Genomic DNA, 16,519 nt, shown 5'->3' with positions numbered 1-16,519 from the left:
AATTCACCAGTCTTTCAAAAGAAAGATTTTTCAGCACCTCTGAAGTAGCAAGGGTTTCTTTTATGTATTCCTCCAAATTCAGGTTCAACATGCTACAAATTACAGAACAGCACCATGTCATTTGCAGAATGAGTACAGAGGAATATCACATCACTTGATGATTTTGTCATTATTAGTTGCATTTATAGGAACCAGATATTGAAGAACCTTTGTGATTGAAGTTCCAAGTTAAATAAATAATCTTTTATGGAAAGTAAAATGAAATGAAAAATATAAGCCCTGCATATGCAATAATATTTTGGCCTCAATTAGATTATGAAGACACGTAGTCCTCTTTTATTGTCACTTAGTAATGCATGCATTAAGAAATGATACAATATCTCCTCTGGTGTGATATCACAAAACACAGGACAGATCAAGACTGAAAAAATGGACAAAACCACATAATTATAAGATATAGTTACAACAGTGCAACAATACCATAACTTGATGAAGAAGTCCATGAGCACAATAAAAAGTTCAAAGTCTCTCAAATGTCCCACATCTCACGCAGACGGGAGAAGGAAGAAAAACTCTCCCTGCCATACCCGACCACGGTCCGACTCTGAGTTATCCGAAAACTTCGAGCTCTGATCAGCTGTCCGACACCGAGTACTGAGCGCCATCTCTGTCCGAACGATTCGACCTCCTTCTCGGTCACCAAAAGCAGGCAAGGCCGGGGATTTTGAGGCCTATCCTCCGAAAGATTCCCGACCACGCAGTAACAACAGCAGCGAACGAGCATTTCAGAAATTTCTCCAGATGTTCCTCTGTGCTTTCACGTCCATTCTCCATCAAATCAGAATTGTCCACAGCCCCTATTTAACAGATATGATATCATTTTTCACCGGAGGGCTGCGCAGGCGTGCCGCCATCTTCTTGTGCTTCAATTAGTTGTGCAAAGAAGCATTTAAAACAAATGTACCAAGATTTTTTTTAAAAAAGTTAAATGCCACGATTTCTGCATGTGTACATAATGTATTTATGTATCAAACACATAAATTTAAGGACCAGACACAATAAACTAATGTCAGCATCCTTGATTCTGTCCTCCGAAGTTACAACAGATGACAATAATATTTCTCCTACTGTCAGGTTTCTCAGCCACACTAATAATTTATCTGTATCACTCTGCACACCAGAACTTAGTATGCTCAAGAAAACTTCATAAATTCATTGATCAAAAGCAGACTTATAAATTAAAAGAAACACATTTACAGGATTCAAGGGATGTTTATGCAGTTCTGAAATTGGTGAATATCAGGAAGAAAGTCAAACCTCCCCAAGTTATAAACAGGATTTCATTCCTTGTCAGTTGGAAATGCAGCTTCCTGGCAGTATATTAAAATTAAAGCATAAGCTAACCAAGGGTAACATGAGCCATACCAGGTTGTTGAACAAGTTACGAGCCCATGGTATTACAGAAAAGACTCTAGCATGGATAAAGCGGTGGCTGATTGGCAGGAAGCAAAGAGTGGGAATAAAGGAAGCCTTTTCTGGTTAGCTGCCAGTGACTAGTGATGTTCCACAGGCGTCTTTGTTGGGACCGGTCCATTTTATGTTATATGTCAATGATTTGGATGATGGCTTTCTTGCAAATGATACAAAGATAGGTGGAGGGGCAGGTAGTTCTGAATAAGTACAGAGGCTACAGGACTTAGACAGATTAGGAGAATGGACAAAGAAGTGTCCGATAGAATACAGTGCCAGGAAGAGTATGGCCACGCACTTTGGTAGAAGAAATGAAAGCGTTCACTATTTTCTAAATAGAGAGAAAATGTAAAAAAAAACTGAAGAGCAAAGGAACCTGTCTTTATGCAGGATTCACCAAAGGTTAATTTGCAGATCAAGTCTATGGTGAGGAAGGTAAATATGATGTTCACATTCATTTCAAGAGCACCAGAATACAAAAAGGATTTAATGCTGAGACTTTATAAAACACTGGTGAGGCCTCACTTGGAGTATTATGTGCAGTTTTCAGCCCCTTATCTTAGGAAGGATGTGCTGAAACTGGAGAGGGTTCAAAGGGGGTTCACAAAAATGATTCCAGGATTGAATGGCTTGTCATATGAAGAGTGTTTGATGGCTCTCGGCCAGTAATCACTAAAATTCAGAAGAATGAGGGGTGACCTAACTGAAACCAATCAAATGGTGAAAGGCCTTGATAGAGTGGATGTGGAGAAAATGCTTCCTATGGTGGAAGAGTTTAAGACCAAAGGCCACGGCCTCAGAATAGAAGGGTGTCCTTTTAATTCGTTGCCACAGGCAGCTGTGGAGTCCACGTGTTTCTGTACAGTGTCTTTAAAAGGTATTCTCTTCCCAGATGTTTTCATATTTTATTGTTTTACAACATTGAATCAGTGGATTTAATTTGTCATTTTTTGTCAGTGATCAACAGAAATTTCTACAAATTAGTCTAAATTTATTACAACTATTAAACAAAATAATTGATTGCATAATTACTTACTCCCTTCAAGTCAGTATTTAGTAGATGCATATTTGGCAGCAATTACAGCCTTAAGTTTGTGTCGAAAGGTTTTCACATCTGGATACTGCAATTTTTCCCCCATTCTTCTTTACAAAACTTCTCAAGCGCAGTCAGATTGCATGGGGATTGTGAGTGAGCAGCCCTTTTCAAGTCTAGCCACAAATTTTCAATTGGATTGAGATCTGGACTTTGACTTGGCCACTCCAAGACATTAACTTTGTTCTTTTTAAACCATTCCTTTGTAGCTTTATGCTTGGAGTCATTGTCTTGCTGGAAAATAAATCTTCTCCCAAGTCACATTTGTCTTGCAGACTGCATCAGGTTTTCACCAGGATTTCCCTTTATTTTACTGCATTCTTTTTACCTTCTACCTTCACAAGCCTTCCAGGGCCTGCTACAGTGAAGCATCCCCATAACATGATGCAGCTACCACAACACTTCATGCTGGGGATAGTGTGTTTTTGATGATGTGCAGTGTTTGGCTTAAGCCAAACGTAACATTTAGTCAAAATACTCAATTTTGGTTTTATCAGACCATAGAACCTTCTTCTAGCTGACATTAGAGCCTCCCACATGCCTCCTAGCAAACTCTAGCCCGAGATTTCATGTGAGTTATTTTCCCAATAGTGGCTTTCTCTTTGTCACTCTTCCATAAAGCTGAAACATGCAGGCAACAGTTGTTCCATGTGCAATCTCTCCCATCTCAGCCACTGAAGCTTGTAACTGCTCCAGAGTTGTCATAAGTCTCTTGGTGGGCTCCCTCACTAGTCCCCTTCTTGCACAGTCACTCAGTATCTGAGGACAGCCTGCTCTAAGCAGATTTACTGCTGTGCCATATTCTTTCCATTTCTTGATGATTGTCCTAACTGTACTCCAAGGGATATTCAGCAACCTGAAAATTTTCTTATATCTATCTTCCAACATGCCTTTCAATAACTTTTTGCAGAGTTGCTTGGGGTGTTCTTTTTATCTTCATGGTGTAGTTTTTGCCAGGATAGTGACTGTGGTGAATTTTTACTACAACCAATTGAAACACCATGACTGCTCACAGGTGATCTTCATTTAACTAATTATTTGACATCTAAAACCAATTGGCTGCACCAGTGATGATTTGGTGTGTCATATTAATGCAGTGGTGTGTGGGGGGGAATACTTAAGCAATCAACTATTTTGTGTTTTATATTTACAATTAATTTAGATAACTTTGTAGAGATCTGTTTTCACTTTGACATGAAAGATTCTTTTTCTGTTGATCAGTGTCAAAAAAGCCAAATTAAAATCCACTGTGATTCAATTTTGTAAAACAATAAGGCAGAGGTTGATAGATTCTTGATTGGTCAGGGTATGAAGAGATGCGGGGGGGGGGGAGCAGGAGATTGGGGCTGAGAGGGAAAATGGATCAGCCGTGATGAAATGTCAGAGTAGACTCAAATGGCCTGATTCTGTTCCTATGTCTTATGGTCTTATGTAGTTAAGCCAAGGTGTTTAACTAATCCATTTGGATTTCTCTGCATGATGCAGTGATATTGTCGTGAACTGATTTCTAAAATGACAGAAGATCCTTGCAACATTGTAACAGCTGGAAAATCAAAGCAGCCGATCTCCTTAATGTCATTCATATGTATAGGCTGTCCGTAAACCAGGCTTTCATAATCTGGGGAGGACCTGCATTATGAATGCTATTGGAGGTAGACAGAACAATGTACTGACATTTAATTACTCAAAATTTCAGTTATTTATGCTATTCGGTACACAGCAACCATTTTTGTTCATACACTGTGATGTGACAGGTTACTCAAAATACATAGACAAACATTGGGTGCAGTTGCTTGAAGATAGTTGGAGAATACAGGAAACTGCAAATGCTGGAATCTGGAGCAACAAACAATCTGCTGAAGGAATGTAGTGGGTGGAATTCATCCTGGTACAGGGTTTTGACTTGAAATGTTGACAATTCCTTCTCTCTCTCTCTCTCTCTCTCCCCACCCCCCTCCCAGTTGCTACTTGGCTACCTGACTTTCTCCAGCAGTTTGCTTGTTGCTAGGAAATACAGTGTTCTGTTAGGGCCAATTCAGAGTGGAATGAAGGGTGTAAATAACATTGAAAGAGTACAGAGAAAATTTACAAGGATGTTGCTGGGTCTGGAGGACCTGAGTTATAAGGGAAAGCTTGAATAATTAGGGCTGTATTCCTTGGAACATAGAAGATTGAGAGGAGGTTTGATTGAGGTATACAAAGTGGTATAGATAGGGTAAATGCAAGCAGTCTTTTCCCACTGAGGTTGGGTCAGACTGCCATCAGAGGTCATGGGTTAAAAGGTGAAAAGTGAAAAGTTTAAGGGGAACATGAGGGGAAACTTCTTGGCTCAGAGGGTGGTGAGAGTGTGGAATGAACTGCCAGTACAAGTGGTGCATAATTAAAGAATTCATCTACTCACATGTGAGTTTGTGTCATTTAATGCTGTAAGGACATTTTAACAAAAAAAGACAGTACAGATATCGATCTGCTCAACAAAGATTTTCCATTGAGCAGCTTGGTCTGATTAGATCTTGGGCAAGTAAAAGCACATATACCTACTAAGCAATAAAACTGACTTAAGGTGTGTAACTAAGCAAATTACTTATAAATTTAAATTATAATAGTTTCATAAATTTGACTAAAGTGTACCTATTTTTTTAATCTCCTCTACTAGTAATTCTTCCTATTTCCACTTTTGATCATTCTGGTTTCTTGTTACTATTTTGCCCAGATATTCACTCTTCATTTGGAATATAAATGTTGAAAAGAATCTGATTCTGATTTGACTATAATGTAATATGAGGGCATTCTTAACTAGACAGAGAAACCATGACCTTCTTTTGCTGCCAAGTCTGAATTTATGGGGGCCTGCATTTTGTACAGACTAGGTTGCCAATCACCTGCTCACAAGCCCCATTAATACTAGGAGTAGGTGCCCTTTCTTGAAGTTCTTCAAATAAGCCAGCTCCGAGCTGATTAGTGCGGCATAGGGTCACCCCATCCAAAATGTAGCCATCTCTTAGGGTAATTCTATAAAGCTATCAAAGAAATAGTGTGATAGTTTAAACTGTTTGTGAATGCCACTGATATTTGTAAATATTTAAAGCAATAAAGTTAACATACAAAACAAAAATAAAATAAAAATTTAAAATACTTGCACTTCTCCCTTGCAACTGTTTCTTTCCATGAAAATATTTGAACTTGCTGTTCTTCCTGCTATTGGAAAAATGAACAGAGTCCATTGGAAATTTGGAGAAGTTTGTACCTAGATTCCATTTCAGAGTGCATTCAGGAAATATCCATTAGTCTGTTGTGCAAAGATTTTATACTTCTGCAGTTGCAGTACAGTACTGAACTTCTGCATAGCGATGGAGATAAAGTGATGTCAGGTAGGCATGGATCAGCAAGCACCTAATGCAGAAGGTTCATGCTGTTGACTTGAGTGGAGATAAGATAGCTTAGCATAAAATTGAGCTTTGAAGCTGCCTATACATGGTGTAGCTACTCATTTTGGCATTCAGCAGAGTCAGAACAAAAACTTATAATTTATAGCTCTTCAGCAGAATACAGTTGTCATTTCTTTGAAAGCTGGTCATGAATTATAATTAGAGTTTTTTTCCGCTGCTGAAAATATAATTGGAAATCAGAGCATTAATAACTAATGTTCCACATCATAAGAAACAATAGGGAAGCTGAAAAACGCTGGACTTTTACCATTCCATTTACATTTTAGATATTAATAGAAACCTCTGAAACAGTCCGTTTATGTCAAATGCTGTGATTTGAGCAGTGAATGCAGTTTATACTTTGTAATGCAGATTACTGTAACAAATTCCCATACAGTGATTACTGCTTTCACATCCATGGTTCAAAGATAGTGTTCTCATCTCAAGTAGAATGTATGCTGTAGGCCCACTCCAGTGTCCACTTGCAGCAAAGCATTGAGGGTATTGTACACTGCCTGAAACATCTTTATTCAGATGAGATGTTAAACCAAAATGCTATTGGCCTCTCAAAAGCTTTATATTTTTAATCTATTAATCTTTAACACTTTGAATGGTTGCAAATCTCATTTTGTGAAAAGTGATATTTAAAAGTGAGCCTTTCTTGCATGAAATTGTTTTAATTTTATTCCTACCAATAGATGGAGAGCATTTCAGGTGATTAAGAGTATCCCGCCTGCCGACCTGCTGCAGGTCAGAGCAAAGGTTGCAGCTTTGGAGAACCTGAAGGGTCAGAGAGGTGACCTGGGCTTCCAGAGAAGTTGGGAGGGCAATTACCTGGCAACCGTGAGTAATAAAGATATTGCATTGATGAAATCACATGAGATAACTTCCTTTCTTACTCTGTACTGATAGTCTAGTAGTGGTACAAAATTCTTAACTTTACAGTAAATGTTTGGAAATATGCTTTTTTTTCAAGAGGAAAGCAGAATGCATTAAACTGAGATTGGCCCTTATAATTGCCAGTGATAGTGGATAGATTTTCATTATTGAGATAATTTCAATCCTAAGGATTTCTTCCTCATGCTTTGTTCTAGGTATCATTCTCAATGTCAATAAATTTCAGAGAACAAAAAGGAACAATGGACTTTGATATTGTTTTGTTTTGATTGCTGAATTTAACTACTGGCTCTTATTCACTTCACAAAATGCCCTGTAGTTTTCTGCCAATAATCTGTAGATTTCATTCAGGAAGGAAAAGTAGGTTAACTCATCAGGTGATATATTTCACCTGATGAGTTAACCTACTCATCAATATGATGACTTCCTTCACTGCCATTCAGGAATAAATTTTAAATATTTGTTATATTTTCTTTTAAAAGGTTAAATTTGCCATCGTATTTTTTAGCATGTGACATTTGGTTTCCATGCATGTACTGAGCAGGAGATTATTTCAAATTGTAGCTTTCAAACCTCTGCCATATGTTGATAATGTCATTGTACACCATTAGCTGCAAGCCCTAATGGTCACAGAAACTGTAATTTATTAAAAAAAACACTTTAACAGCATAAAATGAATACAAAAATAGGGATGTTATAACCAAGCCCATAGTTTCTCCCACATGACATGATTAGTTGCAATTTGTATAAGACAGTCAAAATTACTCCTTCTGCATTTCACTTCTTTACATAAGAAGTCAAGTGTAAATAACTAATTCTGCACCAATTTCAGACCATTCAAAATGGGAAATAGACTTCTTGTTTTGATCCATTTATTCCAAAAAAAATTCTGCTTTTCAGGATCAATTTGATATAACTTTGGCTAGTTCAATGGTTGAAAGAGCAGATATAGATTACTTTAACAAACTCAGTTGAAAAGTTCAAAGTAAATTTATTATATAAGTACATATGTATCACCATATACAACCCTGAGATTCATTTTCTTGTGGATAATCACAATAAATACAAGAAACACAATAGAATTAATGAAAATCTGCACCTGAAAGGGTGGACAGACACAAATGTGCAAGAAAAATCAATAAACTGTTCAAAAACAAAAAGAAAGAGAAAAAACAGTAATGGTAATATTAGTAAATAAATAGCCAATAAATATCAAGAACATGAGCTGAAGGGTTCTTGAACATGAATCTATTTCAGTGGGAACAGTTTAGTGATAGGATGCGTGAAGTTGACTGAAGTTATCCCGCCTGGTTCAGTGGCCTGATAATTGAGGGGTAGTGACTGTTCCTGCACCTGATGGTGTGGGTTCTGAGGCTCCTGTACCTTCTTCATGATGGCAGCAGTGAGAAGAGAGCATATTCTAGATGGGGGAGGGGGGGTTGTCTTTGATAATGGATGCCATTTTCCTGCAACAGCACTTCATATAGATGTGCTCAATGTTGGGGAGGGTTTTTACCGTGATGGACTGGGCCATATACACTACTTTTTGTAGGCTTTTCCTTGCAAGGGCATTGGTGTTCCCATACCAGGCTGAGATGCAACCGGTCAATATACTATCCACCACAAATCTATAGAAGTTCGTCACAGTTTTAGATGACAAGCCAAATCTTCAGAAGCTTCTAAGAAAGTAGAGGTGCTGCCATGCTTTCTTCGTAATAGCACTTACATGCTGGATGGATCCATGAACTGATAACACCAAGGTATTAAAAGTCGCTAACGCTCTCCACCTCTGATTCCCCTGATGAGGACAGGCTCATGGGCTTCCGGTTTCCTTTTCCTGAAATCAATAATCATCTGCTTGGTCTTCCTAACATTAAGTGAGAGGTTATTGTTTTGGCACCACTCAACCAGATTTTCAGTCTCCCTCTTATATGCTGATTTGTCACCACCCTTGATTCAGCCAGTGACTGTGGTGTCATTGGCAAACTTAAATATGGCATTGGAGCTGTGCTTAGCCTCACAGTCATACATATAAAGCAAGTAGCACAGAGGTCTAAGCACACAGCTTTGTGGGATACCTGTGCTGAGGGAGATTGTGGAGGAGATGTTGTTGCAAATTCAAACTGACTAGGGTCTGCAAGTGAGGAAATAGAGTCAGACAGTCTACTCCAAATGTTGGCGTACAAACACTGAGGATTGAATTAGCAAGTTCACGTAAAATTCTAGGCTGTACTGGAGTTTGTATAGACCAGTTCAAGAATTTAGTGCAATAAGCAAGAGGGTAGTTTTATGGTTTTGAAATTTTTGCTTAATTAATTAATTGATTTCAACTACTTAGAGGAGATTTCATTCTATCAAAACTATATTCCTGGTGTCTATTGTGCTGCAAGACTAAAGTCAATACAGTATTCATTTTCACAAAGGTAGAAGCTAATTGAGGTAATATCAGAATTTTTGGTTTAACCTCTATGATGTAGAGTATCTTTGAAACATTATGAATGAAATGGTTAAATATTTAGATAAATAAAAATAATTGGAGACAGCTATATAATTTTCTCAGAGTTGTTGGAAGTTGGTAATGGTCTCACATTGGGTTCAGTCCCATAGTTGTTTCTACACTATATTTAATGATTTGGATGTATGGCTAGAGAGTGTGGTTTCCAATTTGGATGTTAGTACCAAAAAAGAAGCACAATCACTGAAATGTGAACTAAATAAAGTTAAAAGAAAAGTGATTTTTTGTGTGTCAGATGAACTTCAAATATATTGGATAATATGGCATAAATTATGAGGACCAAAGGTTTAATTCTTGAGTCAGCTGAACTCACCTGAGGAAACAATCTGATGAAAAAGATATATTTACCTGGTTTCCTACTTTTAGTCACTATTTAGTGATTGATGACAGAAAATTTCCCTCCATGAACGAGATAGCAGGATGGCGGTTGTTGAACAAGGACTTCCTTGAAGAATTAGGAGAAAACTATATTCAGTAAATACTCAAACATGAGGAAATCTGCAGATGCTGGAAATTCAATCAACACACATTAAAAATGCTGGTGAACGCAGCAGGCCAGGCAGCATCTATAGGAAGAAGTACAGTCGACGTTTCGGGCGGAGACCCTTCGTCAGTACTAACTGATTCGGATCTTCCCCTCTCCTCCCACTCCCACTCCCACTTTCAAATCCTTCTTACTATCTCTTCTTTCAGTTAGTCCTGATGGAGGGTCTCGGCCCGAAACGTCGACTGTACCTCTTCCTATAGATGCTGCCTAGCCTGCTGTGTTGACCAGCAATTTTTATGTGTGTTGCTTCAGTAAATACTCAGTGAGTCTAGTCATATTTTAGTTTATGGAAGTAGCAGAAACTGTGGCTTTTCTTCAGCAAATGTAATTTGTTCAGCACAACATTGTGGTCCAAAGGGCATGTTGCTGTGCAGTACTGTTCTAAGTTCTATTTTTCTTCCAGTATTTGCATTGCATTTATGTGTTTGCTTTGTGAATAAAAATAATTGGAACTGTTTTCCATTCTCTTTTTTTTTTGTTGGAATCTGCCTTTTACTTCTGATTTTGAAACACAGACTGTCCTCCACATGACATCCTCAATGCTGTCAGCTGCTACACAGTCAGAAGCACTAATACCATAATTATAGGGATTACAGTCATTCTTCACTCGGCCAGAAACTCTACTACCAACACTCGAAACTGCCACATAATGAGTGATAAGATTATTGAAATTACCTCTGTCAGAACCTCTTGACCTGAGACAATTAATATAATTAAACATCATTAAAACTACTACTAACCCTTTTAAAATCATCAAAATCCTTAAAACTAATAATATCACAATTATCAAAATCTAAAAGGTTAGAGCTATCTTTAGACTGGTTATCTAAAAAGATGAAAGCATCACACCTTTTATTTAAAAGAAAGTCAAACTTCTATATTTACTTAATATAAAACTCAATACACAGAGACTGAGCACAGGAATAGGATTTTTGAAATCTTTTTATGCCTTTATAAATATTTGTAAAACATTGGGGCTTCTTGTAATATTTCAGTACTGCTGAAATAAATTAGTCCTGTTGCCTTTCTGAGTCAGAAACACAGATTTATTTGAAAATTTGGAAGAATTCAGCAGGTTGGGCAGCATCTATGGAGGGAAATGAACAATCATTGTTCCAGGCTGAGGCCTTCTCGGGATTGGAAAGGAAAGGGAAAGATGCCAGAATAAAAAGGTGAGAGGACGGGAAGGAGTAGGAGCAAAAGCTGAGATGTCATAGGTGAGTCCAAGTGAGGGTGAATGCAGGTGGCTAGAGAAGGATAGGGGAATGAAAGGGATTGATGTGAGAAGCAAGGAAACGATAGACAGAAGAGGTAAAGGGCTGAAGAAGGAGGAATTTGATGATAAAGGACAGTAGAGGAATCAAAGTTTGATATGACTGTCCTATTAATGTCTTTTCACTCTACCTGTTTATGTTTTTTGAGGTCACTGTCTGATTCACTAAGTACACTTGCCTTTCACAAGGTAGAGATTCAAGTTGAGAAAATATTTTTGGATTCCAGTCGCATTTTCAACTTGTGTTAAAATGTTGTGAAATATAAGAATGCAACAGGAACATTAGAAAAATTCTGATTTCGTGAGTGTTGCAGAGAAGTGAGATATTTGGACTGCAGAGAACATGAAGAAGGCTCCTTCAGAAAGTAAGGAGGCATGGAATCCAAGGAGACCTTGCTTTGTGGATCCAGAATTGGCTTGCCAACAGAACGCAAAGGGTAGATATAGATGGTTCATATTTTGCATGGAAGTTGGTGACCAGTGGTGTTCCGCAGGGATCTGTTCTGGACCCCTCCTCTTTGTGATTTTTATAAATGACCTGGATGAAGAAGTGGAGGGATGAGTTAGTAAGTTTGCTGAAGACACAAACGTTGGGGTGTTGTAGATAGTCTGGAGGGTTGTCAGAGGTTACAACGGGACATCAATAGGATGCAGGACTCAGCTGGGAAGTCACAGAATGGACTTCAACCCAGATAAGTGTGAAGTGGTTAATTTTGGTAGTCCAATTTGAAGACTGAATATAATACAAATGGTAAGACTCTTGGCAGTGTGGAGGAACTAAGAGGTCTTGGGGTCTGTGTTGATAGGACACTCAAAGCTACTGTGCAGGTTGACAGCGTTGTTAAGAAGGCATGTAGTGTGTTGGCATTCATCAACTGTGGGACTAAGTTCAAGAGCCGTGAAGTAATGTTACAGCTATATAAGACCTTGGTCAGACCTCACTTGGCGTACTGTGTTCATGTCTGGTCACCTCACTACTGGAAGGATATGGTTACTATAGAGAGGGTGCAGAGGAGATTTACAAGAATGTTGCCTGAATTGGAGGGCATACCTTATGAGAATAGGTTGAGTGTACTTGGCCTTTTCTCATTGGAGCAACGGAGGGTGAGAGATGACCTGATAGAGGTATATAAGATGATGAGGGGCATTGATCATGTGGCTAGCCAGAAGCTTTTTCCCAGAGCTGAAATGGTTAACACAAGGGAGCATAGTTTTAAGGTGCTTGGAAATAGGTTACAAGGGGATGTCAGGGGTAAGTTTTTCACACAGAGAGTGGTGGGTGCATGGAATGCCAGTGGCAATGGTGGAAGCGGATACAATAGGGTCTTTTAAGAGCTTCTTAGATAGGTACATGGAACTTAGAAATATAGAGGGCTACGCACTAGGAAAATTCTAGGCAGTTTCTATAGTAGGTTACATGGTCGGCACAACGTTGTGGGCCAAAAGGCCTGTAATGTGCTGTAAATTTCCATGTTATATGTTCATCTCTTTCCTCTAAAGTATTTCGGTCCATGATGACAGATGAGAAGAGCTCATTTACCTCAACTACCCTTGTTATTGTGACAAACACAATAACAGACAGAGTGCAATAACTCGGTGAGAACTAACTCAGTCACATGCTGATGGGGAAGGTGATTATTGCACACAAAGAGTAGCACACAAACACACAAGCGAGGAACTGTATAATCTCAGCTAAAATAAATGAACTTGAACATCTCACCATAAATTCTACTGAACATGCACACCATGAATGCATTTTAAAACAAGAACAATAATTAGCGTTGGCCGCTAGGAATGCTGGGGAGAGCTGTCGACCTTGCCTCCAGAGCACCACAGTATAATTCCCAGAATTAGCATGGTTCCTGCTAAAGGCTAACTAGTGATATGTCCTTGTTTTTGTATTCACTTTATAAACTTTTATTCCATTTGTTTTCTTCAATGCTTTCTGAATTAACCTGGTCACCTTCAAAGGTTTACATCTCTGTTTTTATTTGTTCCTAACTGACAGTACTTTTTTTTGAAAATTGAGGATCATAAGGTCATCAATTTTGTATCAGATTGACAACCATCTACCTACCTCATAAATCCAATTAGACCTGCTGGATATCTCCATGCTTGGATCAGTAGAGCTACTAGGACTTGATGTTTCAATCCCTTTGGTAAGTCGGCACTCTCGATGTTGGCAGTGGGCTTGGAGTGGTGACAAGGAGGGTAGGTACATCAACGGGGTCATCAGGTGGGCACCCTCCTTCTCTGACGTTTCGTTGATAAGCCCACGACATCTCCAGAGGGCTCAACTGTGCTACCTGGCGTCCCAGATACACCCCCCTCAGTTCCAATCCCTCCCGTCTTCATCTTGCAGCCCAATTGTTGTCTTTCCTTTTAATCCAAATCCAGTTGCTGCTTTCTTCTGCTGCATTTGACAAGGACTTGATTGCTTGTTGGAGGGAGTGACCCCTCACCTCCATCTTCTTCAATAGACTGGTCGTAGATGTAGCAACAAATCTCCTGCATCCCACTTCTACAGGGAAAATCTTGGTCTTCCAGCCATTCTGGGCAGCTTCAGTTGCCAGTTCAGAGTACTTGGTCTTTTTCCTCTTGTAAGCTTCTTCGACACCATCTTCCCATGGTACTGTCAATTCCACAACATATGCCAGCTTGGCTGTTTTGGACCTTTGGACCACAGGACCATGTCTGGCCTGAGTGTTGTAGCCACAATGTCTGGGGGGGAAACAGGCTTTTTTCCAAGTCCACGTCCATTTTCCAATCCCAAGCAACCTGCAGAATGCTTATATCTTTTGATGTTATACGGTGCTCTGGAGGTTGGCCTGCTGGTACAAATCGTGTGATGTGGGTATTTCCTGCCAATGTTTGTGGGAGAGCATTTGTGGTGATTCACCTCTGTTCCAAGATTGATGCCAGCTGTCTGAGAACTTGGTTATGCTGCCAAGTGTACCGCCCCTGGGTGAGGCTCATGGTGCATCCTGTTAAAATGCGCCTTAGTGTTGCAGGTGCTTGACAAAGAAAGCAAGTGGGGTCTTCTCCCCACCACTGGTTCAGGTTCTGGGGTGTGGGTAGGCGGTCATAAGTGGCTCTGATGACAAAACTTAGTTGAGATCCCTCCATCTCCTAGATGTTACGCCAGCTAAGTTTCCTCTTTTCCAGGCTTTCCCAATTAGTCCATTTGCCCTGCTTGGCCATTGAGACAGCCCTGGCGTGTCGCTCTGCCTCCTCCTTGTCTCCTCACCTCCTCCACCTCGAGCCATCTCTTCTGCACTGATGTTGCCTCGTGCTATTGAGGAGCTCTTGGGATGAGCTCGAGACCAGCTTTCCCATATTGGACTTGGCCAACCACATCCCTGAAGCGAAGAGCAGACTTAGCACTCTGAACGGCATTATAGTGCATTTCCCTATTTGTTTATCATTTGTTTATCACTGATAATTTTGTATCCAGGTTATCAGCATTCTGATGTTGACATCTACTTCTATTTCCTCAGTGCATCTATTACGTAGCATTTTGCCATTTGCCTTTTCAAAGACTATAAAGCAACAACTGTGGCATAATTTCGGTTTCTTTGTAAAAGATTAGTTAGGTACAGTTTCCTTTTCGCAATTAGGTGCATCATTTATTAAAGCATGCTTTTCCATGTGAAATTCAATTTTGTCCTGACATTAGACTGTAGTTACAAGATATAATCCATACTCTTCTTTTGAAAAGGTATGTGAAAATTAGCCTTGTAGTGTCTGATATAACAACCTTAAAAAAGAAACTGCATGTGGTAGTACAATGAGAATACTTGTTACAGTAGATATGGAATTAATGGGTTTTTATATTTATATTTATACAAACATTTGTATTTATAATGCCAGTGTCATGAAAATTTTATTGAATGATGCTTGAATGATCAGTTTTTTTTTTACAAGTATCACACCATCACTAGTTAACTAGTTCACATGGGAAATTCTTAACCTTATATTCTTTATTATTAACTTCTATCTATAGTCCTGTATCAACTTTCACAGACATGTCCTTCAGGTTGATTACTTTTACCAGTAGATGGAATGTGAGCAAGGACTGGTTTTTATTGCCTTTATCATTTTTCTAATTAACCTGCAACAAGCTGCCCTCCCTAATGTAAAAGTAATAAAAATATAGCAGGTCAGCCAGAAGTTTAAAAAAAAATGCTATTCATATTTTGGGTGAGTTACATGGCATTAGAAAATTTAATAGCACAGAAACCCATTTCAATGTTTTTAAATTACTCGAGCCTCCTCCCACTTTATTTGTTCACTTTAGCCTATCTGTGCAATTTGCACCCACTTTATAGTGACCTGTCCTACCTTTAACACTGTATTTATTTATTTTATTTCAGAAATCAAGAATCATCCATTTAGATGTGATAGCCTGTCTTTTAAGTGACTCCAAACCTCAAAAAGTTTTAGTTTGTAAGCTGCCAGTGTTAAAAGGAGATGTAGATAGTTACAGCATATGTTCTATGTGTGTGTGTGTGTGTGTGTGTATATACAAACACACACACACACACACAGTGATTGATAAGTTCATGGCTTAAGGTAGAAGGAGTCAATTTTAGAAAACCTAGCACAGTTTTTTCCTACATTTACACACGTAGTCCAGCGGTCATGGAGCATACAGATCCCTTCTTTGTAGAAGTCGGCGTCTTGGACCTCCAGAAGTGTTCCACAGCAGGGGTGATTGATAAGTTTGTGGCCTAAGGTAGAAGGAGATGAGTTATTAACTCCAAACTTTCTGCATTTTCACTCAAAGAGTTGAACTGCATGTGCATGTAACAACAGCTGTGTAACTCATCTCCTTCTACCTAAGGCCACGAACTTATTAATCGCCCCTGTTGTGGATCACCTGGAGGTCCAAGACACTCTCATTACATGCACATGCAGTTCAACTCTTTGAGTGATAATGCAGAAAGTTTGAAGTTAGTAACTCATCTCCTTCTACCTTAGGCCACGAATGTATCAATCACCCCTACTGTGGACCACTTCTACAAAGAAGGGAACCGTATGCTCCACGACCGCTGGACTAAGTGTGTATATGTAGGAGGGGACTATGTTGAAAAATAAATGTGCTAGGTTTTCTAAAATTGACTCCTTCTACCTTAGGTCACGAACTTATCAATCACTCCTCGTATATTCAATGCTTTCTAATTGATTTCCTAAAGGAATTTATTATTTTTGGGGAAAAAAAGCACAATTCTATCTTTGAGTTATGTCGCTCCTGACCCTTTGGGTTATAGTGTATTTCCATTTCATTTCTCCAAAA

At 39.0% G+C, this 16,519-nt stretch overlaps 1 protein-coding gene across 2 annotated transcripts in view; it reads left to right on the top strand.

The window, feature by feature from the left end:
* The window catches only part of LOC140191461 (unconventional myosin-Id), a 591,692-nt gene that overhangs the window by 371,751 nt on the left and 203,422 nt on the right, over positions 1 to 16,519 (top strand). For both annotated transcript variants that reach the window (XM_072248895.1, XM_072248894.1), the window contains one exon: positions 6,690 to 6,834. In XM_072248895.1, coding sequence (XP_072104996.1) covers positions 6,690 to 6,834 — 145 coding nt within the window. The remainder of the gene's footprint in view (positions 1 to 6,689; positions 6,835 to 16,519) is intronic.

Source organism: Mobula birostris, chromosome X (genome assembly GCF_030028105.1).
Source record: "Mobula birostris isolate sMobBir1 chromosome X, sMobBir1.hap1, whole genome shotgun sequence".
Taxonomy (NCBI): Eukaryota; Metazoa; Chordata; class Chondrichthyes; order Myliobatiformes; family Myliobatidae; genus Mobula; species Mobula birostris.
This window is presented reverse-complemented; position numbering and strand designations above follow the sequence as displayed.